This window comes from Dryobates pubescens, chromosome 18 (assembly GCF_014839835.1).
Source record: "Dryobates pubescens isolate bDryPub1 chromosome 18, bDryPub1.pri, whole genome shotgun sequence".
NCBI classification, from domain to species: domain Eukaryota; kingdom Metazoa; phylum Chordata; class Aves; order Piciformes; family Picidae; genus Dryobates; species Dryobates pubescens.
Window position 1 is genome coordinate 19,791,491 of NC_071629.1, and position 27,868 is coordinate 19,819,358.

Here is a 27,868-nt window from a genome sequence, read left to right on the forward strand (position 1 = left end):
ACAGAATGACAGCTCAGGCATGTCGGAGAAGAGCAAATGTGACAGTGCTGGCATGGGAGATATTATCTCAGCCCAGTGAAGATCACAGAATCACAGGATCACCAAGGTTGGAAGAGACCTCAAAGATCATCAAGTCCAACCTGGCACCACAGACCTCATGACTAGAGCATGGCACCAAGTGCCACATCCACTCCCCTCTTGAACACCTCCAGGGATGGTGAGTCCACCACCTCCCTGGGCAGCACATTCCAGCTTTAATCCAAACCTCTGCTGCTCCTAAGCATTTAATAATATTTTGAGGGGACTGAGCAAAATCTTTTATCAGGAAGCATAGAATGGGAAGGGCCCTTCAAGATCATCTAGTTCCAAACCCCCTGCCATGGGCAGGGACACCTCCCACTAGCCCAGGTTGCTCAGAGCCTCATCCATCCTGCTCTTAAACACTTCCAGGTATGAAGCATCCACAACTTCTCCCTGGGCAACCTATTCCAGTGTCTCACCACCCTCATTGTAAAGAACTGCTCCCTAATGTCCAACCTAAGTCTACCCTGCTGTAGTTTCAACCATTGTCCCTCATCCTGTCACTACAAGCCCTTGTGAAGAGTCCCTTCCCAGCTTGGGGAAGGTCGTGAGTTCAAGCCTGCAGTGGGCACTAGTGTCCTCCCTACTCTAGTCATGAGGTCTGTGGTGACAGGTTGGACTCGATGATCTTTTAGGTCTCTTCCAACCTTAGTGATACTGAATACTGAATACTTTCCTGTAGCTTGCTTCAGGTATTGGAAGGCTGCTTTAAGGTTTCCCCAGAGCCTTTTCCAGGCTGCACAGCCCTAACCCTCTCAGTCTCTCCACACAGGGAAGGTTCTTCAGCCCTCTGATCATCCTTGTGGCCTCTTCTGGACCCTGCCCAACAGATCCACGTAATAGAGAACCTGGCAGACAAGGCCAGCCTCATATTGTTCTCACATTGATCCCCTTTTGGTGCCTTTTTGTTTTAAAGTAATAGTTGAAAGGACTTTTAACAGATCTTTCAGTCCATCTCTTGCTCCAAGGCACAGTCACCTTACACCAGGTCTGGCAGATGTTTGTCTTCTCACTGTGAGTGTTTCATAAGACCTGCAGTGATAGCAATCCCATGTGCTCTCTAGACCACTTATGCCCTGAAATTAGAAACTATTAGCTAATGTCTAGTCTGAAAGCAAGCCTAGTTGCCTACCAAGTGTGTGGAGAAAGAATTACAGCATGAGGGAGAACACAGAGGGTCAAAACAGGGCGGTTGGAAAGGCCAGAGGGTCAGACTGTCCATCTGCCCAGACTTATCCATATCATAGCAGAGACAAATTGGTGTAAAAAGGGACTCAGGGTAGGATTAAAGGTCCAGTCCCTCCAGAGACCTCTGCAACCTCCTTTCTTTCCCTGACAATACCCTTAAGGGGCATGCAGCAGCCAGGTTAGGGGTGCAAGGGGAGTCAGGCACAGCCTAAGCACACAGCACCGCGGCACAGCCTGTGCAGCTTCTCACTGCAAAGCAGGGAAGCCTTGTATTCAGCAGCAGACAGATAGATAGATACAGAATTAACCAGGTTGGAAAAGACCTTCTAGATCATTGAATACAACCTATCACCCAACACCATCTCATCAACTAAACCATGGCACCAAGTGCCTCATCCAGGCTCTTCCTAAACACCTCCAGGGATGGTGACTCCACCACCTCCCTGGGCAGCACATTCCAGTGGCCAATCTCTCTTGCTGGGAAGAATTTCTTCCTAACACCCAGCCCAAACCTCCCCTGGTGCAGCTTGAGACTGTGTCCTCTTGTTCAGATCCTGGAGCAAGTTGTTTGCTAATGGAAATTAAGAACACAAGTGGAGGATGATAGTTCGAGTGTTCAGCAGAGCCATAGAACTGTTGAGGTTAGAAGAGACCTTTGAGATCATCAAGTCCAAACCCTCACCTAGAGCTCACAGTCCCACCACTGCTGCTAAGCCACTGCCACTAAACCATGTCCCTCAGCACCACATCCATGCACTTTTAAGATACCTCCAGGGATGATTAAATGCCACCACCTCCCTGGGCAGCCTGTGCCAGTGCCTGAGAACTCTTTCTGCAAAGATATCTTTCCTAATGTCCAGCATGAACCTCCCCTGGCACAATTTCAGCCATTTCCTCTCATTCTATCACCTGACTGTCAGAGAGAAGAGACCAACCCCCATCTCACTGCAACTTCCTTTCAGGGACTTGTAGAGAGCAATGAGGTCTCCTCTCAGCCTTCTCTTCTCCAGACTAAACAACCCCAGTTTCATCAGCTCCTCCTCACAGGACCTGTGTTCAAGGCCCTTCCCCAGCACTCTTGCTCTTCTTTGGACACCTTCCAGTGCTTCAACGTCCTTCTTGTTGTGAGGGGCCCAGAGAAGGGCAACAAAGCTGGGGAGGGGTCTGGAGCACAGCCCTGTGAGGAGAGGCTGAGGGAGCTGGGGTTGCTTAGCCTGGAGAAGAGGAGGCTCAGGGGAGACCTTCTTGCTCTCTACAACTACCTGAAGGGAGGTTGTAGCCAGGTGGGGGTTGGTCTCTTCTCCCAGGCAAGCAGCACCAGAACAAGAGGACACAGTCTCAAGCTGTGCCAGGGGAGGTTTAGGCTGGATGTTAGGAAGAAATTCTACACAGAGAGAGTGGTTGCCTGTTGGAATGGGCTGCCTGGGGAGGTGGTGGAGTCACCATCATTGGAGGTGTTTAGGAGGAGACTTGATAGGGGGCTTGGTGCCATGGTTTAATTGATTAGGTGGTGTTGGGTGATAGGTTGGACTTGATGATCTCAAAGGTATCTTCCAACCTGGTTAATTCAATTCAATTCAATTCAATTCAATTCAATTCTATTCTATTCTATTCTATTCTATTCTATCCTACCCTATCCTATCCTATCCTATCCTATCCTATCCTATCCTATCCTATCCTATCCTATCCTATCCTATTCTACTCTAAAACTGAACCCAGTCCTTAAGCTGTGGCCTCACCAGTTCACATACTGAACTGTATTTTCTATCAAGTTTCTTCCTCTTTGAAAGCCACTTCAAGTTACAACCAGGTGGGTGTGAGGTGGAACTTGTCTGCGTGCTTTCAAAGGCAGAGTCTCTCCCAGAAAGCCAAGGAACTGAAGGTGATCTGTCTGATTTGCAGCAGGCTGGCTGGAGCTACTCTACCCTGAAATATTCATCTCTCTTTTTTTTCCCCCCCATTAATTGCTGTGTGGGAGCTAGAGAATGAAAGAGCCTTTTGTATTTGCTCTCATGCACACCAGCTCTGAGACATCACTCCATTGTGTTCTTTCACTTCTCTGTCATCAGCACAAGTTAGTATTTTACCATATCATCAATCACCAGCAAAATCTGTGCTCAGATGATCCAAAGGCCTTCAAAACTGAAACTAGGGTTTGACTGAGCAGGCAAGTTCCTGATGCAAACACAGCTGGGGAAGAAAGCCCCACTTCAGTAGGAGAAAAACTGAAATCTCTCTTGTGATGTGATGGAATTGAGTTTACTTCCTGCTGGATTCACAGCAAAAGGTTTCTAAAGGGCAAAATTCCTACCTGCCACTTCCAAGGGTGGTAGAAAGTTTCTAGTCTCTGTTTAACATCAGGGCTAATCATGTCTACAGCTACCTGAAGGGAGGCTGGAGCCAGGAGGGGGTTGGTCTCTTCTCCCAGGCAACCAGAGGACACAGTCTCAAGCTGTGCCAGGGGAAGTTTAGGCTGGAGGTGAGGAGAAAGTTCTTCCCAGAGAGAGTTGTTAGCCATTGGGATGTGCTGCCCAGGGAGGTGGTGGAGTCCCCATCCCTGGAGTTGTTCAAGAGGGGATTGGATGTGGCACTTGAAGCCATGGTTTAGTAGTCATGAGGTGTTGGGTGACAGGTTGGAGCTGATGATCCTTGAGGTCTTTTCAACCTTATTGATTCTGTGGAAACCCAGTAGGACCAAATCCTTCTGTGGTCAGTACTGCCACCCCAGTGAAGCCTGGAGTTGCATCATAGAATCATGGAATCATAGAATGGGTTTGGGTTGGAAGGGACCCCCAAAGGTCATCTAGTCCAAGCCCCCTGCAGTGAGCAGGGACATCCTCCACTAGGTCAGGTTGCTCTGAGCCCTGTTGAGCCTCACCTTGAACATCTCCAGGAGTGAAGCCTCAACTACCTCCCTGGGCAACCTCTTCCAGTGTTCCACCACCCTCCTGGTAAAGAACTTGTTCCTAACATCCAATCTAAATCTCCTCTTCTCTGATTTCACTGCAGGCCTTTGTAAACAGTCCCTCTCCAGCATTCTTGTGCCCCCCTTCAGGTACTGGCAGGCTGCTATTAGGTATCCTCAGAGCCTTCTCTTCTCCAGGCTGAACAGCCCAGGTCTCTCAGCCTGTCCTCATAGGAGAAGTGCTCCATCCTTCTGCTCATATTCCTCCTCTGGACACACTCCATCAGGTCCATGTCCTTCCTGTGCTGAGGGCTCCAGAGCTGCCCTAGCTGTGTAATTGTGTACAGAGTGGTAGTTGCACATCAGAAGTAATCATTCATGTCTATGTTTATTGCTACATGCCACAAGAGAGGACCATCATTAGACAACCAGGAGAGAGCAAATCCAGCATCAGTGGAAGAATCTTGCATTCTGTGGGTAGTGCAGCCCTGGATCCATGGGCAGTATTCTTCTTGAGCAAGGCAGTTTGGTCTCACCTTTGTCTGGAGGCACTGCACTGGGGTTGAAATAAACTTCAGCTAGGGAAAAGAATTAGGGGAAAAGGTTCCTTTAGAAGGAATTTTGTGTCATACATATTTAGAAAGCAACCTGTCTATGTAGACCTCTCTGCTTTAGCATCTCTGGGGAAACAAGGGACACCCAACATGTTTCCAAACCCAAGCAGGAATGCTTGGTGCTGAGCTCAGAATTCCTGGGTAGGCATTTCTTTTTCAGGATATGAGTCTGCAACAACCATCCTCCACCTTGGAAGGCAACACCTCCTGCTGGGACTCTCCTAGATTAGACAGGCTCACCAGCAGGTCCTGTTCATCCTTCTGTAATCCCTAAAACCACAGAATTGCCAGGGTTGGAAGGGACCTCAAGGATCAGCCAGTTCCAACCCCCTGCCATGGGCAGGGACACCTCACACTACAGCAGGTTGCTCACAGCCACGTCCTTAAAAACCTCCAGGGATGAGGCTTCTACCACCTCCCTGTTCCAGACTCTCACCACCCTCATGGGGAACAACTTCTTCCTAACTTCCAATCTCAATCTACCCACTTCTAGTTTTGCTCCATTCCCCCCCAGGCCTGTCACTACCCAATATCCTAAAAACTCCCTCCCCAGCTTTCTTGTAGCCCCCTGGAAGGCCACAATAAGGTCTCCCCAGAGCCTTCTCTTCTCCAGACTGAATAACCCCAAGTCTCTCAGTCTGTCTCCATAACAGAGCAGCTCCAGCCTTCTGATCACCCTCATGGCCTTCTCTGGCTCTTTTGGGAGCATGCAATAGTCTGTAGTGCCCCCTAACCAGAGGTAGGTCCTGTGACAATGGCAGCCCTTGCTGGAATGTCTCTTAGGTGCCTAAGGGGGAAGCTGATCAGAGATTTCTCTTCTTTTTGGAGAGGAGCCATACCAGGACCTCAAGGGCTTTGTTATTTTCCTTAGTGCAGCAAATCCACCTGTAGTGTAGCCATTACCCCAAGCTGGTGTAGCCAAAACACTGAGGGCTTTCCTGTTTATCTCCAGTGGCTGGCACAGCACAGTCACAGCATAGAACCTACTGCATTCTAGTCTCTGTCTTACCAATCCTGAAGTTTACATCCAGAGAAGTCCTGGGAAGGAAGTCTGAACCATTGACAGCTGGAGTTGTTCCATTAGAATTTAGATTCCACAAAGCCTGGGATGGTGACTTGGGCTTTAAGTGCCTTGGTGTAGATCCAGCAGTCACACCTGAGCCACTCCAGTCTGAAATTAGGGAGTGGAAGGCACAGGAGTAAAATTGTGTGTCACATCTCAGAGATGAATGTCACATCTCAGAGATGAATATCACATCTCAGACTACTACAGACCAAGGAGAAAGGTCTGTGCTTGCTTCTTGCAGCCTCCTGGTACATGACCTGAAGCCATGGGTCCCCACAGCACAATTCCTGCTGCCAGTTTTCCCACTGGCTCTGCCACACTTGTGCAGGTGGGGCTGGATGCCAACCATCCCTGACAGGAGGCTGAAGCTGGGTGGGGGGCAGCACCTTCTGCCAAATAACAAATCCTAGAACAAGGGAAATGGCCTCAAGTTGCACCAGGGGAGGTTTAGGTTGGACATGAGAAGCAACTTCTTGCTTGGAAGGGTTCTCAAAGCCTGGCACAGGCTGCCCAGGGAGGTGGCTGGCTGAACCCCCATCCCTGGAGGGGTTTCAAAGAGGCAGAGCTGCGGTGCTGAGGGCCAGGGTTTAGCACCAGACTTCATGAAGTCAGCTGATGATTGGGCTCCATGCTCTTAAAAGTCCTTGGCAGCCACAAAGACTTTGTGGTTCTATCAGAGGGCACCAGCCTTGGTAGAGCTAGAGAACAGTTGGACTTCATGAAGACTGGAAGGCCACCAAAAGCATAGCTCCCATCAAGGGAACACTGAATGACAGAAGAGAAGAGAGTTAGAGACCAGGCTGAAATCTTCTGTGGGGTTTACTGCATGCTGTCACCACATCAGCTGGTAGTGGAACAGGGTGGAAGCCTATTCAAGAGCAATTCTCCAGTGCAACACAGAAAAGCTGTTGAAGGGAGCCTCCTTTTGTAAACCAGAGTAGATGAGACACCAGTAGCAGGCACAGAGGCTTGTGAGTCAAGCTCAACAAAAGCCCCCCAGGCTTACCAGAAGAATTACTCAGCCGAAATCTTCCCCAGCAGAAGTGGACTCGGCACTGCTTCACTACTTCGTCCTTCAGCAGGCAGTGAAACACAAAGATAAAGAACCCTAAAGAAGTCAGAAATTCACAGGTTTTCAGGTGGATTCTCCCAGCTCCTGCCCCTTTGCTAAACTGCTGGTGTGCCACCCAGTCACCAGGACGTTGTGTGTGGTGGTTCCTGAGCCAGCGCTGTGTTGGCACTGAGCCTTTTGAGCATATGAAAGGGGAATGAGAAGAGATTTCTGCAGTCTGGGTGTAAGAAGAATTTGCAAGTCACTGCAGATTCTCTCAACTCTTTTTATGCCCAGATGAGAATCACAGAATCATAGAATGGTCCAGGCTGGAAGGGACCTCTGAAGGTCATCCAGTCTGACCCTGCAGTCAGCAGGGACATCCCCAACTAGATCAGGTTGCCCAGGGCCTCATTGAGCCTCACCTTGAATATTTCCAGGGAAGAAGCCTCAACCACCCCTCTGGGCAACCTGTTCCAGTGTTCCACCACCCTCATAGTGAAGAACTGCTTCCTGACATCCAATCTAAATCTGCTCTTCTGTACTTTGAAGCCGTTGCACTCATCCTGTCACTGCAGCCCTTTGCACACAGCCTCTCTCCATCCCTCCTGTAGTCCCTTCAGGTACTGGAAGGCTGCTCTAAGGTCTCCCCAGAGCCTCCTCTTCTCCAGGCTGAACACCCCCAGCTCCTGTACTCAGCACTGGTTAGGCCACACCTTGAGTCCTGTGTCCAGTTCTGGGCCCCTCAATTTAAGAAGGATGTGTCCAGGATGTGACACTTGAACGTGTCCAGAGAAGGGCAACGAGGCTGGGGAAGGGTCTGGAGCCCAGTCCTGTGAGGAGAGGCTGAGGGAGCTGGGGTTGTTTAGCCTGCAGAAGAGGAGGCTCAGGGGAGACCTTCTTGTTCCCTACAACTACCTGAAGGGAGGTTGTAGCCAGGAGGGGGTTGGTCTCTTCTCCCAGGCAAGCAGCACCAGAGCAAGAGGACACCGTCTCAAGCTGTGCCAGGGGAGGTTTAGGCTGGAGGTGAGGAGAAAGTTCTTCCCAGAGAGAGTTGTTAGCCATTGGGATGTGCTGCCCAGGGAGGTGGTGGAGTCCCCATCCCTGGAGGTGTTCAAGAGGGGACTGGATGTGGCACTTGGTGCCATGGTTTAGTAGTCATGAGGTGCTGGGTGCCAGGTTGGACTTGATGATCTCTGAGGTCTTTTCCAACCTTATTGATCCTATGATTCTACGATTCCCTCAGCCTGTCCTCGTAGCAGAGCTGCTCCAACCCTCTTTTCATTTTTGTGGCCCTCCTCTGGACCTGCTCCATCAGGTCCATGTCCTTCCTATACTGAGGGCTCCAGACCTGCACACAGTACTCCAGGTGAGGTCTCCCCAGAGCAGAGCAAAGTGGCAGAATCACCTCTCTGGATCTGCTGGCAGCGCTGCTTTGGGTGCAGCAGGAGGCCTGTGCCAGCTCCTGAAGAGACTGATTTATTGAGACTCGTGTTTCAAAGGCATGAATTCATATCTTTCATAGCATATCTATTACAGCAGTGCTCTCTAACCAACATTATCCCACTGCAGTGGAGCTTGCCTGTTAAAACAGCTACCACAGCAGCTACAGGAGCAGCCCTCTTCCCCCATGCTTCCCCCATTGCAAGCTGTTACAAACTGACTTCTCTTCCACAGCCCTCAGCTGTTGTATTTATAGCCCAACTCCATTGAGAAATTACCTTGCAAGGTGTTAAAAATGCTGAAGAGATACAGGAAAAATATCCTCACTGCTCCCCAGGCAAAGAAGACAAAGCCCCAAGTTAAGCCCAAAAGGAACATCAAACTGAAAGCACTTTTGAGGTCTTGGAGAAAACCTCGTTTCCAGAAGCTGGATCTCCTCTGTGTCCTCGATTTCATGGAGTGGATTTGAAGGAGAACAGTGATAAACATGGCAGTATTTGTCACAAATATAAAGAAGACATAGGCCACCACAGAGATGTAGAACACCAGGTTCTCCTGAATCCAGCAGCTGCAAGAAAGGGAGGGATGCATTCAGCAAGGACTGGCAGAAGCCCTCCCTGCCCTCCAGCCTGGTCCCCTGATGTGAGAGTTACTCCCTGTAGTAGCCATACATCCAAAATCATTCACAGGATGGTTGTGGGTTGGAAGGGACCTTAAAGATCATCCAGTTCCAACCCCCCTGCCGTGGGCAGGGACACCTCCCACCAGGTTGCTCAAGGCCTCATCCAACCTGGCCATCAACACCTCCAGGGAGGGGGCATCCACAGCCTCCCTGGGCAACCTGTCCCAGTGTCTCACCACCCTCACATGATTCAGTGAACCAGAACAACTAAGAGGAGAGGGAAGAAAAGCAGGAAAGAATGGGCTGCCCAGGGAGGTGGTGGAGTCCCCATCCCTGGAGGTGTTCAAGAGGGGATTGGACGTGGCACTTGGTGCCATGGTCTAGCAGTCCTGAGGTCTTGGGTGACAGGTTGGTTTTGATGAGCCTTGAGGTCTTTTCCAACCTTGTGGATTCTATGATCCTGTTGACTTCTGGTTATTTCTTGTGTCCCTAAATACCCTGGTGACCATCAGAAAGCTTCAGGTACTTACAAATTGCCAAATGGGTGGCTCTCAGAACGCGATCCGTTGCCATAGGAGTCCTTATTTATGATGAGCACGAGAGTGACTACCATGGCTGGCACTCCTAGTGTGGGAGAGGGAAATTCAGGTTTAAAAGCAAAAAGGTGGCAAGAGGTCAGATAAGCTCTGAGGGGTCATTACAGCAGACACCTACATCTCTAGGCCCAAACTCTACCCCTAAAGCCCCTCCTCAGATGAGTGCAATTAACTGTGAGGCAGAACTGGTTTCATCTCCTTGTTTATGTAAACTGCACATTAGTGGGCACAGAACTAATCTGTGTTTGCAAAACGTTTGTGAGTGTTCAAACATCTCCAGAAGGGATCCAATCTGGTGTTACAACCCAACTGAGTGTTACAATACCCAAAAAAAACCACCACCCCAAGAGTGTCAAAAGAGAAGCAGACCACAGCTTCTTGTGTTCTGGTAGAGACAGACACCTTCCAGACAGCATTTTAGCAGTCTTCCTTTCCCCTTTCCCAGATTTCCTTCAGTTCTGTTGAGAACAGCTGCCACCAACACCACCAGGCTGTCTCTGAGGTCTGCACACTATTCAAAAGTCAAAAGGAAAACCCCTCTTTCAAACAGCACCTGGTGGTGACCCAAGAAATTCAGACCAAATTCTGCTCTGGGTCAGTGCCCCTGATGCTTCTGGGTCCTTTGGGTTAGCTTTCTCCCAGACAAGTTGCAGGATAGGATAGGATAGGATAGGATAGGATAGGATAGGATAGGGTAGGGTAGGGTAGGGTAGGGTAGGGTAGGGTAGGGTAGGGTAGGGTAGGGTAGGGTAGGGTAGAATAGAATTAACCAGGTTGGAAAAGACTTTCGAGATCATCGAGTCCAACCTATCACCCAACACCATCTGATCAACTAAACCATGGCACCAAGCACCCCATCAAGTCTCCTCCTAAACGCCTCCAGGGATGGTGACTCCACCACCTCCCTGGGCAGCACATTTCCTCCTCACCTCCAGCCTAAACCTCCCCTGGTGCAGTTTGAGACTGTGTCCTCTTGTTCTGGTTCTGGGTGCCTGGGAGAAGAGACCAACCCCCACCTGGCTACAACCTCCCTTCAGGGAGTTGTAGAGAGCAAGAAGGTCTCCCCTGAGCCTCCTCTTCTCCAGGCTCAGCAACCCCAGCTCCCTCAGCCTCTCCTCACAGGGCTGTGCTCCAGACCCCTCCCCAGCTTTGTTGCCCTTCTCTGGACACCTTCCAGCATCTCAACATCTTTCCCAAACTGAGGAGCCCAGAACTGGACACAGGACTCATGGTGTGGCCTAAGCAGTGCTGAGCACAGGGCACAATGACTTCCCTGCTCCTGCTGGCCACACTCTTCCTGATGCAGGCCAGGATGCCATTGAGCTTCTTGGCCACCTGGGCACACTGCAGGCTCATGTTCAGCTACTGTCAACCAGTATCCCCAGGTTCCTCTCTGCTTGGCTGCTCTCCAGCCACTCTGACCCCAGCCTGTAGCACTGCATGGGGTTGTTGTGGCCAATGTGTAGAACCTGGCACTTGGATGTGTTCAGTCTCGTGCCCTTGGACTCTGCCCATCTGTCCAGCCTGGCAAGGTCCCTCTGCAGAGCCCTCCCACCCTCTAACAGATCAACTCCTGCCCCCAGCTTGGAGGAAAGGTGAAGTCTCAGTGAAGTCCTCAGGAGAACTATGAATGGAAGTCAAATCCAACTCCAGAGGGGAATCATGCATAGGATGGCAAGTAAGGACAGAAGGCCTGGAGAAGGAGATCAAAATCGCCTCTGAGCATTACCAATGCTTGGGTGAAGGCTGTGGGCAGCTCATGCTTCCTCAGGCACACACTGATGTGAGGTACCATGACAAAGCATTCCTGCAAAGAGCAGGAGGGCTGGGGAAAGCAGCTCCTTACACCCACTTTTGCCTTTTCTTGCACTGCTTGCCTTGCTCTCTGCAGGGACCAGCAGGCACTTGCTGCTAATGCCTCCCTGGGCAAAAGAAACTTCAAGCTGAACCTGCCTGGGGGAAGAGATCCTCACAGCTCAGCACCACACTTCTAGCAGCTCAGTGTCCTGTCTTACTCTTGCAGATATACCTGCCTTCAAGAGGTTAACAGGCACAGAAGTGGAGAAGAAGTTTGCTTCCTTACCCCAGCCAGCAATGCAGCATTTCAGGATGTACTTTGGGACATAAACATTGAACACTTTGATGAAAGCCAGGTAAAAGTGGACAGACTCCAGGCACATCCATGTGAAAGCTGCCAGAAGGGAATAGTGGAGGAGCACAGCCACGGTGATGCAAAGGCCTGGCTGGTCAAATGAGGACAGCCAGGAGTTGGTGAGGAAGAGCATGTTGAGCATCAGCAGTGCAGCACAAAGGTTGAGCAGGATCTTGGAAGGATTGTCTCTCCTCAGCTTCCTAAAACAAAGAGGGAAGTCCACAAGGTCGTGACTGCACTCACAAAGGCAAAGCAGCACAGATGTGGAGCTGTCCTGTCATAGACTGCCTTCTTGGGGTCTAAGTTGTGTCTACATTTAGTGCTTGATACCACAGCTCTGGTGTGCTTTTGAAGCAGATCTCCCAGGCTGACAAAGAACAGCTTCCATAGACAGAGACCTGCTGGGGCTTTCCACACTTGATGGAGGAGAGACAGGCTGCGGGTCATCTTTTTCCTGCTGCATCAAATATTACTGGCATTGCAGTGTTGTTGGGTTACCCAAGCACTCACAGTTCCCTCAGGCTGTGGCCCCATCATGCCAGGAGCTGCTGGCACCTACAGTATAAAATGGAACCTGTCCAGAAGGACAAAACACAAGACCAAGAGAAGAGAGAAGTTTCCCTGTTGTACTGTTGCTATCATCCAAGGTATAGTCCTTATCCAGGGCGTGTTGCAGATTGGTGGCATGATGTTGTACCTGTGTCCATGGGCAGAATCACAGCATGGTGAGGATTGGAAGGGACCTCCAGAGATCTAGTTTAACCCCCATTGATACAGCAGGGTCACCCACTGCAGGTTGCAGAGGATCACAATGTCTAGGAGGGTTTGGAATCTCTCCCAGAGAAGGAGACTCCACAACCTCTCTGGGCAGCCTGCTTCAGGCCTCCAGCACCCTCAAAGTCAAGAATTTTCTCCTTAAGTCCAAATGAAACCTCCTGTGTTCCAGTTTGTATCCATTTCCCCTTGTCCTATCACTGGGCACCACAGAAAAAAACCCCAGCCCCATTCTCATGACCTCCCCCCTTCAGAAATTGATAGCACTTGTAAGATCCCCTCTCAGTCCTCTCCAGGCTGAGCAGCCTCAGGTGTCTCGGCCTCTCCTCCCCACAGAGATGATTCAGTCCCCTCAGCATCTTCATGAGTCTCTCCCCACTGCCCCTCTTGAACTGGGGGAGACTTCACCTTCAGAACTGGTCACAATACACCAAGGCAGACTAGAGGGAAAGGAGGACCCCTCTCAGTGTGCTGGCCACACTCTGCTTAGTGCACCCCAGGATACCATTTGCCTTCTTGGCCACGAGGGCACATTGCTGCCTCATGGTGAACTTCCTGTCCATTAACACTCCCAGATCCTTCTCCGTGGAGCTGCTTGCCAGCAGCTCACCCTCCACTTGTACTGGTGCAGGAGGTTGTTCCTTTCCAGGTGCAGGACTCTACATTTGCCCCTGCTGACCCTCATGAGGTTGCCTCTGCCCAGCTCTGCAGCCTGCCCAGGTCCGGCTGAACAGCCGCACAGCCTGGCCGGGTGTCAGCCACTCCTCCCAGTTTAGTGTCATCAGCAAACTGGCTGAGGGACCACTCTGTCCCTGCATCCAGGCTGCTGAGAGAAACTGAAGTGTCTGGGCAGCTCAGCCTGTGCTTGCAGTTCAGCATGGTTATCTGAACCCCTCTTCTTTCAGCAGGGTCACGGGTGGGAACTGCCAGCTCTCACTCCTCCCTCCGACGCGCCACAGCATCAGGTGTTGCCAACCACCCTGATGGCTGCTGCAGATTCACTGGTGCTAAAGCATCAAAAGTGGTAAAAGAAAAAGGCTCAGACTTACTCCAGGGTCAGATATGTCACCAGGGTGATGCCCAAGAACAGGGAAGAAACACCACATCCTGCATAGCTCAGCAGCGTTAGCACACGGTCCTGTGTCGTATCTATCTCTGCCCGAGACAAGTCCTGTGTTACAAGGTAAGAATCACAGTTGTTTGCCAGAACTGATAAGGGAAAATTGCTTCCCCACACTTTCACACTGATTAAAAGATCAGTTTCTGTCCTGCTGCTCTCAGGGGGTTTCCATTCACGGTCATTTGCTTCTTATCGTAGGGTCCTACAGAATGTCTGAAGTACTAAGCCCAGCAGTATTCAAACGACTCAGTGATAGGTTGTGTACTCCAGAAACCACAGATCCAGCAAGGATTCCAAGAGCTTGCCAAAATTTCCACTGGGAGCTTGCTTTGCTCTGTTTGGTTTCAATGGCAGCTGCTACACTGCCCAAGCCTGCTAAATCCTAGAGTCGCACAATGGCTTGGGTTGGGAGGGACCTTAAAGATCATCCAATTCCAACCCCCTGCCATGGGCAGGGACACCTCCCACTAGACCAGACTGCTTAAGGCCATGTCCAGACTGGCTTTGAACACTCCCAGGCATTCACAACCTCCCTGGGCAACCTGTTCCAGTGTCTCACCACCCTCTCTGGAAAGAACTTCCTAATAGAATAGAATAAACCAGGTTGGAAGGGACCTTTGACATCATCAAGTCCTACCTATCATCCAACACTATCTAATCAACTAAACCATGGCACCAAGCACCCCATCCAGTCTCTTCCCATCCAGTCCTCTTCCATCTCCTCCAGTGATGGTGACACTCTAAATCTGCTCTCCTCAACCTTCACTTCATTTGCCCTCATCCTTTCACTACAAGTCCCTCCCCAGCTTTCTTGTAGATGCCCTTCAGGTACTGGAAGGCTCCCTGCAGCATTCTCTTCCTCAGACTAAACAGCCCCAGGTCTCTCAGCCATTCCTTATCAGGCAGTGCTCCAGTCCCTTCATCATCCTCATAGCAACCACTGGCCTCTCTCCAGTAGTTTCCTGTCTTTCTCAAACTGGGGAGCCCAGAACTGGACACAATACTCCCGATTTGGCCTTACCAGGGGGGAGTAGATGAGAAGTGGAACCTCCCTTGACCTGCTGGCCATGCTCTTCTTAATGCACCCCAGGATCCCATTGACCTTCTTGGCCACAAGGGCACATTGCTCCCATGGTTAACTTACTGCCCACCAGGACTTCCTTCTCCATGGAGCTGCTTTCCATCAAGTCAAGCCCTCACCTCCCCAGGTGCAGGACTCTACACTTGCCCTTGTTGACCCTCATGAGGGTTCCCCTTTGCCCAGCTCAGCAGCCTGCCCAGGTCTCACTGAATGGCAGCACAGTCTGATGGTGTATCAGCCACTCCTCCCATGTTTGGTATCATTAGCAACAAAAAAGAAGTGCAAACTTATGTCAGTAGCATGAATTTGCCTTGAAGGAAATGACATTCTGTTAGAACTTCTCTTTATTGCTGGTTTTGGCAAAGGTGCAGGCACCTAACAGGTTGCCTAGATAATGAATCCTCCCATCTCTCCCCCCAAAACTAGCTCTGACTTTGTTTAGTGCCACAGGACTTCTTGGGAGATGATTCATTGAGTGCTTACCAGCAGGACTCCAAAGTGGGTGAGATGGTTGCAAAAACAGATTGTGTAATCCCTATCTGTAGATTCCATTTCACACCCTGATGTATTCCAACCACCCAGTCCATCTGTGTAAGAGAGTGGGGGGGGGGGGGGGGGGGGTAGAAAAAAGGGATTTGGAAGCAGAGTTAGTCATGCTCAGACATTTATAGCTCTGCAGCATGCCCAATGTGCAGATATGAGCCAGAGTTAGTACAGATTGCAGGGTCACTTAGCAGCACACAAGTGAGATTTCACACAGGAACACATCTTACTTGCTTCACAGCCTCAAAAACTTGGATGAAAGCAATTTGGTGGAATGAAGAAATATTTCAAGTCATTTACATGCCTGCACACAGGAAAAGCAGGAAGGTAAAGTGAAGTGCACTGGAGTAGATGAGGCTGTAGGGTGTGGAAAGGCAGAAGGCAAGAAATAGTCATAGGATCATAGAATTGTTAGGGTTGGAAGGGGCCTCAAGGCTCAGCCAGTTCCAACCCCCCTGCCATGGCCAGGGACACCTCACACTACAGCAGGTTGCTCACAGCCACAGCCAGCCTGGATGCAAAAACCTCCAGGCAGGAGGCTTCCACCACCTCCCTGGGCAACCTCTCCCAGTCTCTCACCACCCTCCTGGGGAACAACTTCTTCCTAACATCCAAGCTCAATCTACCCATTTCTAGCTTTTCTCCATCCCCCCCAGTCCTATCACTCCCTGACACCCTCAAAAGTCCCTCCCCAGCTTTCTTGGAGCCCCCTTCAGATACTGGAAGGCCACAAGAAGGTCTCCTCAGAGCCTTCTCTTCTCCAGACTGCACAACCCCAACTCCCTCAGTCTGTCCTCATAGCAGAGCAGCTCCAGCCCTCTGCTCATCCTCGTGGCCTTTCTCTGGACACCTCCAGATCCCTATTGTAATATTCTCAGGGCAGAGGCAGAGTGTTCATGGACAAAACCAGGCCTTCCCTGGTAAGGTCAAGCTTGATGCAGCTTTGAGCAACCTGATCTAGTTGGGAATGTCCCTGGTTACAGCAGGGGGATTGGACTAAATGACCTTTAAAGCTGCCTTCCGACCCAACGCATTCTATGAGTCTAAGAGAAAGTTTATGGTCCTATTTCTGTGGCCTGTAGGACATATTTAGAAGCTAATTTTGAAAGCTATATATATTCTAACAGAAATAACTGCAGAGAGAAATAAAGAAGCCACTCCCATTTGTTCTGAGTTAACCCATAACACACTTCTCCTTCTGTGACTGGTGACCATCTGAGCCACATTCAAGGCTTGACCACAGCAAGGCCCTCGCTGTCTTGCCTGATGTAACTGTGAGAAGTCAGAGCATCACAGAATCACAGGATCATAAAGGTTGGAAAAGACCTCTCAAATCAGAGTCCAAACAGCAGCCTAACACCACCATGGCCATTAAACCATGGCCCAAGGTGCCGTGCCCACACATTTCCTGAGCACCTCCAGGGATGGGGACTCCACCACCTCCCTGGGCAGCCTGTGCCAATCCCTGACCACTCCTGCAGCAAAGACATTTTTCCTAATCATAGAATCAATAAGGCTGGAAAAGACCTCAGAGATCATCAACTCCAACCTATTACCAATCACTCTCTCTGTGTAAAACTTCCTCCTAACCTCCAGGCTAAACCTCCCCTGGTGCAGCCTGAGACTGTGTCCTCTTGTTCTGGTGCTGGCTGCCTGGGAGAAGAGACCAACATCCACCTGTCTACAACCTCCCTTCAGGTAGTTGTAGAGAGCAATAAGGTCACCCCTGAGTGTCCTCTTCTCCAGGCTAAGCAACCCCAGATCCCTCAGTCTCTCCTCATAGGGCTTGTGTTCCAAGCCCCTCCTTGTGTTCCAAGCCCCCCCGGAGGTGTTCAGGAGGAGACTTGATAGGGTGCTTGGTTGCATGGTTTAGTTGATTAGGTGGTGTTGGATGATAGGTTGGACGCGATGATCTTGAAGGTCTCTTCCAACCTGGTCTATTCTATTCTATTCCATTCCATTCCATTCCATTCCATTCCATTCCATTCCATTCCATTCCATTCTAATACCTAACACCTCCTGACAATAAAACCATGGCTCCAAGTGCCACATCCAAGCCTTTTGTGAACACCTCCAGGGACAGGGACTCCACCACCTCCCTGGGCAGCACATCCCAATGGCCAATTACTCTTTCTGAGAAGAATTTTCTCCTCACCTCAAGCCTAAACTTTCCCCTGCACAGCTTGAGACTGTGTCCTCTTGTTCTGGTGCTGCTTGCCTGGGAGAAGAGATCAACCCTCTCCTGGCTACAACCTCCCTTCAGGTAATCTCCAACCGAAACCTCCCCTGATGAACTTCAATAGATGACCTAGAATAACAGCCTGACATTTCACACAACATCCCCCCAAACAAACAGACAACTAAACAAATAACCCTCCTAATTCTCAACAAAAGATAAACCTTAATTTGCTATCATTTCATCTCCAACCTCACCCTCCCCTGGCACACTTTCAGGCCACATTCTCTCATTCCATCGCTTGCTACTAGGCAGAAGAGCCCAACCCCCACCTCACTCCCACCTGCTTTCAGGCATTTGTAGAAAGCAAGAAGGGCCTTCCCTGACATTTCAGTGCATTTCTGCTGGGTTTTTTTCCCCTGAGCCTCAGTGTTCCCTCCAGTGCACTGCTGGACACTGAGTTTAACACCCGTGGCTGAGGCGTGAAAGGAAACCAGCAGCACAGACCCAGCAGGACAGCCTCAGAGTTTCAAGCTGCAGTGGTGAGGAGCTCTGTGAGGCTGGGGACAGCAGAAGAGTGGCAGCTCTGTAAATAAAGAGCACTTACTGTTCTTCTGGAAGTCCCAAAAGACGCAGTGCACTGCTGCATTACCCTGAAAGCAGAGAAGGAGGAGGCTGTGACATTTATTTAGGATGTCTGTAAGCTGCCTGAGCTCGCACATGGGGCAGCCTGCCCAGAGTCAGGTTCATAACTAAGGCCCTTGGACTGGATTTCCTCTGTACTGAGCACACTCTGAGCTCTCTGATTATTTGCCTGGTGGTGCTGCAGGGAATCTGTAGGTCACTGGAGGTGCCAGCAGTCCAGCTGCTCAGCGGGAACCAGGTGGGCTCTCGTCCATCTCATCCATGGCACTGAAAACCAGCAGAGGGTCCCAGCTGTTGCCTTCACCTTTACCAAGGGAAATCTTGGGAGTCAGTGATTTCCTCACTTTTCCTATTCTTTCTGTTCCTTGCATTGTCTTTTGGAGCAGCAGAAAACCTGACAAGTTGACCAGTTTAGACTGATTTCTATGTCTGATCTCATTAGCTTCGTGTGGCATCTGAGATGTCACAGTGAATCACAGAACCATAGATGCACAGAATCAATCAGGTTGGAAAAGACTTCCAGGATCATCAAGTCCAGCTGTCAACAACACCACCATGGCCATTAAACCATGTCCCCAAGTGCCATGTCCACAGGTTTCTGAACACTTCCAGGGACAGGGAGTCCACCACCTCCCTGGGCAGCCTGTGCCAATCCCTGACCAGTCCTGCAGCAAAGACATTTGTCCTAATCATAGAAGCATAGAATCAACCAGGTTGGAAAAGACCTCAGAGATCATCAAGTCCAACCTATTATCTAATACCTAACACCTCCTGACAACTAAACCATGGCAGCAAGCACCCTATCAAGTCTCCTCTTGAACACCTCCAGTGATGGTGACTCCACCACCTCCCTGGGCAGCACATTCCAGTGGGCAATCACTCTCTCTGTGTAGAATTTCTTCCTCACCTCCAGCCTAAACCTCCCCTGGTGCAGCTTGAGACTGTGTCCTCTTGTTCTGGTGCTGCTTGCCTGGGAGAAGAGACCAACCCCTTCCTGGCTACAACCTCCCTTCAGGTAATCTCCAACCGAAACCTCCCCTGATGAACTTCAAAAGATGACCTAGAATAACAACCTGACATTTTACACACCATCCCCCCAAACAAACAAACAAACAAACATCTAAACAAATAAACCCCCCCTAATTCTCAACAAAAGATAAACCTTAATTTGTTTTCATGTCAGTGTTTTCACTCTCTCTGAAACCAGGCAGAGAGGACACCTAAGAGAAAACAAAGCTTGCCTGCGTGTTGCAAACAGCTAGGCAGACCTAAGCAGGCATTCCATGCAAAGTTTTACCTTGAGGATATCCTATTTTATTACTCCTAATGCTGCAGCAAACTCTCCCAAGGCACAGGGTAATTTCTTTGCCATTACTATTAATGAAGTTTAATCAAAGCACAGAGCTTCCAGGAAGCCCCCCTAATGGAGAAGCTGCCGTGACGTGGGCTCCGGAGGCCGGCAAATATGATTAGGCAGAAAGCCAGAGCTGTAGGTTAGGAGGAGAGCTCATTAAATATTTAATTAGGGTATTTTTAAAAGCTTGAGGGGGTGAAAAAAAAACCCCATGTCTGAGAGGTGTGCCAGATGGCCTGGTGGAGAAAAATAAATTGATGGAAGAGAGAAGGTGTCTAGATGAAATTTCTGGGTATCTATTATTGGGTGGCAGAGCAGAATGGAAAGAGCATAGTGTGATAAGAGCAGCATTTTCAAGCTCTCATTAACCTGGACTTTAATCAAGTTCATCTGATTGAATAAATCTGCTCTGCTCTGCCCTGTGTTTACAATATATGTGTGTGGAGAGTGGACCATAAACAGCTGCAGCACACAAGAAGTTAAGGTGGGCTGGTGCAGTTCATATGGGCAGACAGAAGGGGGTTGGGTTGGAAGGCACCTCCAAAGGTCATCCACTCCAACCTCCCTGCAGTCAGCAGGGGCATCCCCAACTAGATCAGGCTGTCCAGAGTCCTATCCAGCCTCACCTTGATTATCTCCAGGGATGGATCCCCAATCACCCCCCTGGGCAACCTGCTCCAGTGTTCCACCACCCTCATAGTAAAGAACTTGTTCCTAACATCCAATCTAAATCTGCTCTTCTCTAGTTTGAAGCCATTGCTTCTCATCCTGTCACTGCAGGCCTTTGCAAACAGTCTCTCTCCATCCCTCTGGTAGCTCCCTTCAGGTACTGGCAGCCTGCTGTTAGATCTCCCCAGAGCCTTTTCTTCTCCAGGCTGAACACTCCCAGCTCCCTCAGCCTGTCCTTGTAGCAGAGGTTCTTCAACCCCCTGATCATTTTCGTGGCCCTCATCTGGACCTGCTCCAGCAGGTCCATGGTTGACAGCCAGGCTGTGCCCAGCTGTCAAGAAAGACAGCAGCATTCTGGCCAGGATCAGCAGTGGCGTGGCCAGCAGGCCTGGATCAGCAATAGTGGGACCAGCAGGAGCAGGGATGTGATTGTCCTCCTGTACTCAGCACTGGTGAGGCCACACTTTGAGTCATGGGTTCAGTTTTGGGCCCTCATTCCAGGAAGGACATTGAGCTGCTGCAGCATGCCCAGAGAAGGGCAACAAAGCTGCTGAGGGGACACGGTTTAGTGGGCATGGTGGTTGAACTGGAGGATCTTAACAAAAACAAGTCTCTGATTCTAAGGAAAGAATGAGAACATCCCTGGCTGCTAAGCATGGGTTTAGGGAAGAGTCAGAAGCTTTGCTAACCTGTAGATATTAAAGACCCAGACCAGTGTGCTTGGTCAGGGCTGTGGTTGATCTAGCAGGGAGCAGCCAGGCAGCAAAATGGTTTCAACTGCTTTGTCACATTGCCAGCTTACTGGAAGGGCAAGTGAAACAGGCTGTGCTTCACCACACCTGTGATGAAAGGAACACATCCTACCTCAATTTGGTCTATGTGCTGAAGGGTAATGGTCACAGGCTCGTTGAGGTTCTGCACTGATGCATTTTCAATGCTGGCACTCACAACGTAGGTATTCAGCCTCTCCTTGGTCAAACTCTCATCCTGCAGTGGAGAAACACATGTGAGGAAAAACCAAAACTGCAAGCTCTCCCCTTCTTCCACTTCTCCAAGCTGTATCTCTTGGAAGTGGTGATGAGCTAAACACCATTTGGGATGCCTGATGTAAATGAGGCACTTGCTGCTTCATTAGGAGATGTGGGTAGCTGCAAATTCAGCGGCAGACTCCACAGCAGCTGAGTGGAGTTTCACATGCATCAGCTGGCTTTAGAAAGCTGTCCAATCACTCCAGCACATCAAAACATCCAGGTGGACTTCATTAAGCTCATTAGACAGGAGGCATGATTGGGAATGCTGCTGTGTGAAGCTGGTTGTGTGCCCCAGCATTGCAGATGAAGTCTCCCTTCTCGAACTGCTCACTCAGCTCCTGAGGTGAGAAAATGAAGCAAGGACTGGAGTAGTCCTAAATGCTGCATGCCACTGCTGCTGTTCTTTTAAGGGAGACACACAGCTTGAAATAGTCTTCTTCATATTTGGCAAGTGCTGTGCATGTTCCTTCAGCAAGAACTTACTAGCAGAGGAAGGTTAGAATCATAGAATCATTGAGGTTGGAAAAGACCTCTAAGATCATCATTCTGCCCAACACCTCCATGGCCATGTCCTAAAGTGCCACATCTACATGTTTTCTGAACACCTCCAGGGGTGCTGACTCCACCCTGGGCAGCCTCTTCCAATGGCCCCCATTAGGGTATGGGCTTGTCCTACAGGAGTATTGGAATAACAACAGCTACAGAGAATGGATCAAAAGTCTAAGGTCTAGAGACACCTCTCAGAGCACCTTCACTGCAGGGAAGGGTTTGCTGCCTGGGTGCATTTTCCCTGCACATCTCCTAGTTCTCCACCAGTCTGATGCTAATTGTGCCCAAAACAGCTGCTGCCTGTTGAGATGCTGCTTTTGTAGGCACCAAGAGCAGCTGAACCAACCTCTGCTGTTAGAGTTTGTGAGGAGTTGTAGTTACCACAAAGAGTGGGGTTGTGCCAAAAAACTTAAACTGGATCTTTGAATGCTTGTCTGGGTCAGAGGGCTCCATCTCCAGGTATTTCTTCAGTGATTTTGGCAAAAACACAGAGGCCAAGGCCTTTTCAAAAGGGTCTTCTTGAACATTGATCTGCAGGAGAGACAGATAGAATAGAATAGAATTAACCAGGTTGGAAAAGACCTTTGGGATCATCAAGTCCATCCTATCATCCAACACCATCTAATCAACTAAACCATGGCACCAAGCACCCAATCCAGTCTCTTCTTAAACACCTCCAGTGATGGTGACTCCACCACCTCCCTGGGCAGCACTTTCCAAAAGGCAATCTCTCTTTCTATGAAGAACTTCTTCCTAACATCCAGCCTAAACCTCCCCTGGCACAGCTTGAGACTGTGTCCTCTTGTTAAGGTGCTGGTTGCCTGGGACAAGAGACCAACCCTCACGTGGCTACAACCTCCCTTCAGGGAGTTGTAGAGAGCAAGAAGGTCTCCCCTGAGCCTCCTCTTCTCCAGGCTAAGCAACCCCAGCTCCCTCAGCCTCTCCTCACAGGGCTGTGCTCCAGACCCCTCCCCAGCTTTGTTGCCCTTCTCTGGACACCTTCCAGCATCTCAACATCTTTCCTAAACTGAGGAGCCCAGAACTGGACACAGGACTCAAGGTGTGGCCTAACCAGTGCTGAGCACAGGGCACAATGACCTCCTTGCTCCTGCTGGCCACAGTGTTCCTGATGCAGGCCAGGATGCCATTGGCCTTCTTGGCCACCTGGGCACACTGCTGACGTGATCAGAGGACTGGAAGAGCTGCCGTGTGAGGAAAAGCTGACAGAAGTGGGTTTGCTTAGCCTGGAGAAGAGAGGGCTTAGGAGAGACCTTATCACCATGGACCAGTACATAAAGGCTGGCTACCAGGAGGATGGAGACTCCCTTTGTACAAGGGGTCCCATGGAACAGGCAAGAGGTGATGGGGACAGAGGGTGCTGGGGACAAAGGGTGCTGGGGACAATCCCATTGGACTCCAGAAGAAAATGTTTCCCCATGAGACCATTCAGACACTGAAATCATCTCCCAGGGGAAGCAGTGGGTTGATCTACACTGGACAATTTGAAGACTCAGCTGGACAGGGTGCTGGGCCAGCTCACTTCAGCTTCACTATCACCTAGAAAGGTCAGACCAGATGATCCCTGAGGTCCCTTCCAACCTGGCATCGTGTGACTCTGTGATGTACTCAGAGCTGCCTTCCTCAGGTCAAACACACAACAGCACAAAACAGCAGGAGGATTATCTGGTTGAGTGGCCCCTGAGGTGCCACTTTGCTCTCACCTTGAGACCCACACCTCTCTCATAGGATGTAACACCAAAGGCCAGTCCTCCAAACGCACTGGGGTCTGGACGGGTCACCAGCAAAGCCAAGGAGGTGGTTATGACTGACGTGTTTCTTTCCATGTAGGTCACCTTATAGCCTATCTCCTCAGTTGTCTTGAGGATACTTTACCAAGAGCAAGGGAAAAACAAACAAAAAAACCAAAGAAGATACATCTCTTGAAATGTTCTCCTGGCTTCAGTCATAATGGACCTAGGAGGCAATCAGCTAGAAACTCCTGCTGTGGTTTATGGTCACAAGGAGCAATCACTAGAGCAGAATGGATGCACTGTGGGGTAGATGGCATTTTGTCTGGCTAAGGGTCAGATGGCAGCCAGCAGGTGAATTGTCATGTCTCAGGAGGCTGAAAGCATGGCAGGTGGAAGATAGCCTCCTGTGGGGACAGCACAAGTCGGATCTGGGAAGACCTGAAGCAAAATTCACACCCAGTCAAATCCTGCATTTCAGGGAATCCTGGGATCGTTGAATGGAGGCTCAGAAGGGATCTCCAAAGGTCATCTACTCCAACCCCCCCCATCTGCATTCACCTTGTACAAATTGCTCTTGAGGTGGCTGGAGAGCACCACAATGAATCTCTACTACTGAGAACCACGAGCATGATTAGGATCCAAGTAAAGAAACTGCTGACTCCTGCGGTGAGAGTTTAATAGACTGAATCATGGAACTGTTAGGGTTGGAAGGGACCTCAAGGATCAGCCAGTTCCAACCCCCTGCCATGGCCAGCGACACCTCACACTACAGCAGGTTGCTCACAGCCACATCCAGCCTGGCTGCAAACACCTCCAGGCAGGAGGCTTCCACCACCTCCCTGGGCAACCTGTGCCAGTCTCTCACCACCCTCCTGGGGAACAACTTCTTCCTAACATCCAATCTCAATCTACCCATTTCTAGTTCTGCTCCATTCCCCCCAGTCCTATCACTCCCTGACACCCTCGAAAGTCCCTCCCCAGCTTTCTTGGAGCCCCCTTCAGATACTGGAAGGCCACAAGAAGGTCTCCTCAGAGCCTTCTCTTCTCCAGGCTGCACAGCCCCAACTCCCTCAGTCTGTCCTCACAGCAGAGCAGCTCCAGCCCTCTGCTCATCCTCTGGCCCTTCTCTGGACACCTTCCAGCACCTCCTGTACCTAGGGGCTCCAGAACTGGACACAGAACTCCAGGTGGGGTCTCAGCAGAGTGGATCAATCACTCCAGGCTGCCATTGCACCACTTCTGGCCTCACTTACCCGTTGGTCATTTTCCTAATGTTCTGTTCTTCTATTTCTCTTAGCAAAATGTAGTTAACTATGGACAGTGTGTTCTCTGCAAGTGTCACGCTCATGTCTGCAAGCCTTAAGACATCAGAAATGATACTTTCAATGATTTTTAATTCTTCCAGCTGCAGTGTTGCATTTGGCAAGAGGTACAAAATGTGCTGCACAACGTCCTGGGCATTCTCTGGGGGAAAAAAGAAGAGAGAAGAGAAAGTGCAGATGATTCGTGTGGCACAGCTGCGTGTCGAGCTGTCCAGCTGCGTGTCTCTGTGTTAAAGCAAGGAGTCAGTCTGCTTCCCCTTGCTTTCCATATGGTCACTGTGCTGCTGACCTCCCTAGAAATAAGTGATGGACCAAGGGGAAATGGCCTGAAACTGTGCCAGGGGAGGGTTAGGTTGGAGAGTAGGAAAAATGCCTTGCCTTTGCTGCAAGGTGTTGAGCTGCTGGAAGGTGTCCAGAGAAGGGCAACAAAGCTGGGGAGGGGTCTGGAGCACAGCCCTGTGAGGAGAGGCTGAGGGAGCTGGGGTTGCTTAGCCTGGAGAAGAGGAGGCTCAGGGGAGACCTTCTTGCTCTCTCCAACTCCCTGAAGGGAGGTTGTAGCCAGGTGGGGGTTGGTCTCTTCTCCCAGGCAAGCAGCACCAGAACAAGAGGACACAGTCTCAAGCTGTGCCAGGGGAGGTTTAGGCTGGATGTTAGGAAGTTCTTCATAGAAAGAGTAATTGGCCATTGGAATGTGCTGCCCAGGGAGGTGGTGGAGTCACCATCACTGGAGGTGTTTAGGAAGAGACTGGATGGGGTGCTTGGTGCCATGGTTTAGTTGATTAGGTGGTGTTGGGTGATAGGTTGGAATTGATGATCTCAAAGATCTCTTCCAACCTGGTTGATTCTATTCTATTCTAGTCTAGTCTAGTCCATTCCATTTCATTCCATTCCACTCCACTCCACTCCATTCCATGTGAAGTATCTGGTGCCTTACCTTCTGTTACCACGACATCATGGAGGCCTATAATATTGTTTGGAAGTTCTTCCAGCAATTTACATTCAGTCACATTTGGTTTCTTCCAGAAAGCTATCTCGAGGTCAATATTAATTGCACTGAGAAAGGAAAAAGGTATCAGCTCTTACAAGAGGGAAAAAAAGACATCAGAAGTGAAGTTCCTCAGATTTCCCATTGAAGCAGCTCAGAATGGAATTAGTTAGGGCCATGCCCAGAGAGTGGTGGTGAATGGTGCCACAGCCAGCTGGCAGTCAGGCACCAGTGGTGTGCCCCAGGGATCAGTGCTGGGTCCCATCCTGTTCAATATCTTCATTGATGATCTGGAGGAGGGCATTGAGTCCATCAGCAGTGAGTTTGCAGATGACACCAAGCTGGGGGCAGGAGTTGATCTGTTAGAGGGTAGAAGGGTTCTGCAGAGGGACCTTGCCAGGCTGGACAGATGGGCAGAGGCCAAGGGCAGGAGATTGAACACATCCAAGTGCCAGGTGCTGCACATTGGCCACAGCAACCCCAGGCAGTGCTACAGGCTGGGGTCAGAGTGGCTGGAGAGCAGCCAGGCAGAGAGGGACCTGGGGGTGCTGATTGATGGTAGGCTGAACATGAGCCTGCAGTGTGCCTAGGTGGCCAAGAAGGAATACAAAGGCAACAAAGCTGGGGAGGGGTTTGGAGCACAGCCCTGTGAGAAGAGGCTGAGGGAGCTGGGGTTGCTTAGCCTGGAGAAGAGAAGGCTCAGGGGAGACCTTCTTGCTCTCTACAACTGCCTTAAAGGAGGCTGTAGCCAGGTGGGGGTTGGTCTCTTCTCCCAGGCAAGCAGCACCAGAACAAGAGGACACAGTCTCAAGCGTGCCAGGGGAGGTTTAGGCTGGAGGTTAGGAAGAAATTCTTCCCAGCAAGAGAGATTGGCCATTGGGATGTGCTGCCCAGGGAGGTGGTGGAGTCTCCATCCCTGGCAGTGTTTAATAAGAGTCTGGCTGAGGCACTTGGTGCCATGGTTTAGTTGATTAGATGGAGTTGGGTGATGGCTTGGACTCAATGATCTCGAAGGTCTTTTCCAACCTGGTTAATTCTATTCTGTTCTAAGCCCAGTTTTGAAAACTGACTTGCAGAGTGGGAGCAGGGCCCAAATGCCACAGCAGTCTGAAATGAAGCTGGAGGTGCTGGAGGGAGGAGACCCAGGCATGGATGGCACAAAGCATTAGGCTGCATCTGTTTCCCCTCCCTGCTCAAGCAGCAAGTCAGCTGCTCACTATGCTGGCTTGCACCTGCTGCAGCTGGTGGAAGTGATCATGGGATCATAGAATTGTTTCAGTTGGGAAAGTCCTCCAAGATCATCAAGTCCAACCATCAACCCAACACCACCATGCCCACTAAACCATGACCCCAGGTGCCATGGCTACACATGTTCAGGGATGGTGACTCCACCACCTCCCTGGACAGCCTGTTCCAGTGCCTGACCACTCTTGCAGCAAGGACATTTTCCCTAATATCCAACCTAAACCTCCCCTGGTGCAATTTCAGGCCATTTCCTCTTGTTATATCACTTATTACTTGGTTGAACAGGCCACAAATCACCTCACTCCAAACTGCTTTCACAGTTGCAGAGAGCCAGAAGCTTTCCCTTCATCCTCCTCCAGGCTCAACACCCCCAGTTCCCTCAGCTGCTCCTCCCCAGCCCTGTTCTCCACATCCTTCCCCCGCTTTGTTGCCTTTCTCTGGGCACCCTCCAGCAGCTCCTTGTCGTGGCAGTGCTGTGTGCCATGACAGGCTACCATCTGCTTTCCCATCAGACAAAGCCTGGCACTGCCTCCTCTTTGCTGTGCAGGAACCAGCCCGAGATGCTCTCATCACTCACCAGCTCCTCCGAGCAGACTGCAGAGGGTTCTTCCTGCAGCTGACCTCTGCTTTGGCAGCAGGACTGGTTAGTGGCCAGGAATAATTCCCCTTGTAGGTGGTGTGAGAAAAGCTTTCTGGACAATCCATTAGGGCTGAGGAAGAAATCCACAACAGCTCTTTTAAAAGATTTAACAGTCAAAAAGAAGGAACACACACACACCCTCCCTGACACCCCAGGACCCAGCTGCTCTCTGGACCTCCTTTCCTGGTGGGAATGAGCTGCCATTTGCAGACTGGATAGGAGGATTTAACAAGGGTAGTGGTTGCAAGAAAATATTTTGCTTCAC

General features: G+C 50.4%; 1 protein-coding gene across 1 annotated transcript; it reads right to left on the reverse strand.

The window, feature by feature from the left end:
- Window positions 1-6,608: 6,608 nt before the first annotated feature.
- Window positions 6,609-27,668, reverse strand: ADGRG4 (adhesion G protein-coupled receptor G4). Its single transcript, XM_054169472.1, has 13 exons — window positions 27,541-27,668; window positions 25,668-25,786; window positions 24,665-24,875; window positions 23,382-23,547; window positions 20,945-21,067; window positions 18,020-18,065; window positions 15,177-15,280; window positions 13,542-13,663; window positions 11,650-11,918; window positions 9,501-9,594; window positions 8,627-8,916; window positions 6,861-6,962; window positions 6,609-6,619 (listed from the first exon to the last, which is right to left on the reverse strand). The coding sequence occupies exons 1-13, from the start codon at window positions 27,666-27,668 to the stop codon at window positions 6,609-6,611; spliced, it is 1,785 nt and encodes a 594-aa protein (XP_054025447.1).
- Window positions 27,669-27,868: the final 200 nt, after the last annotated feature.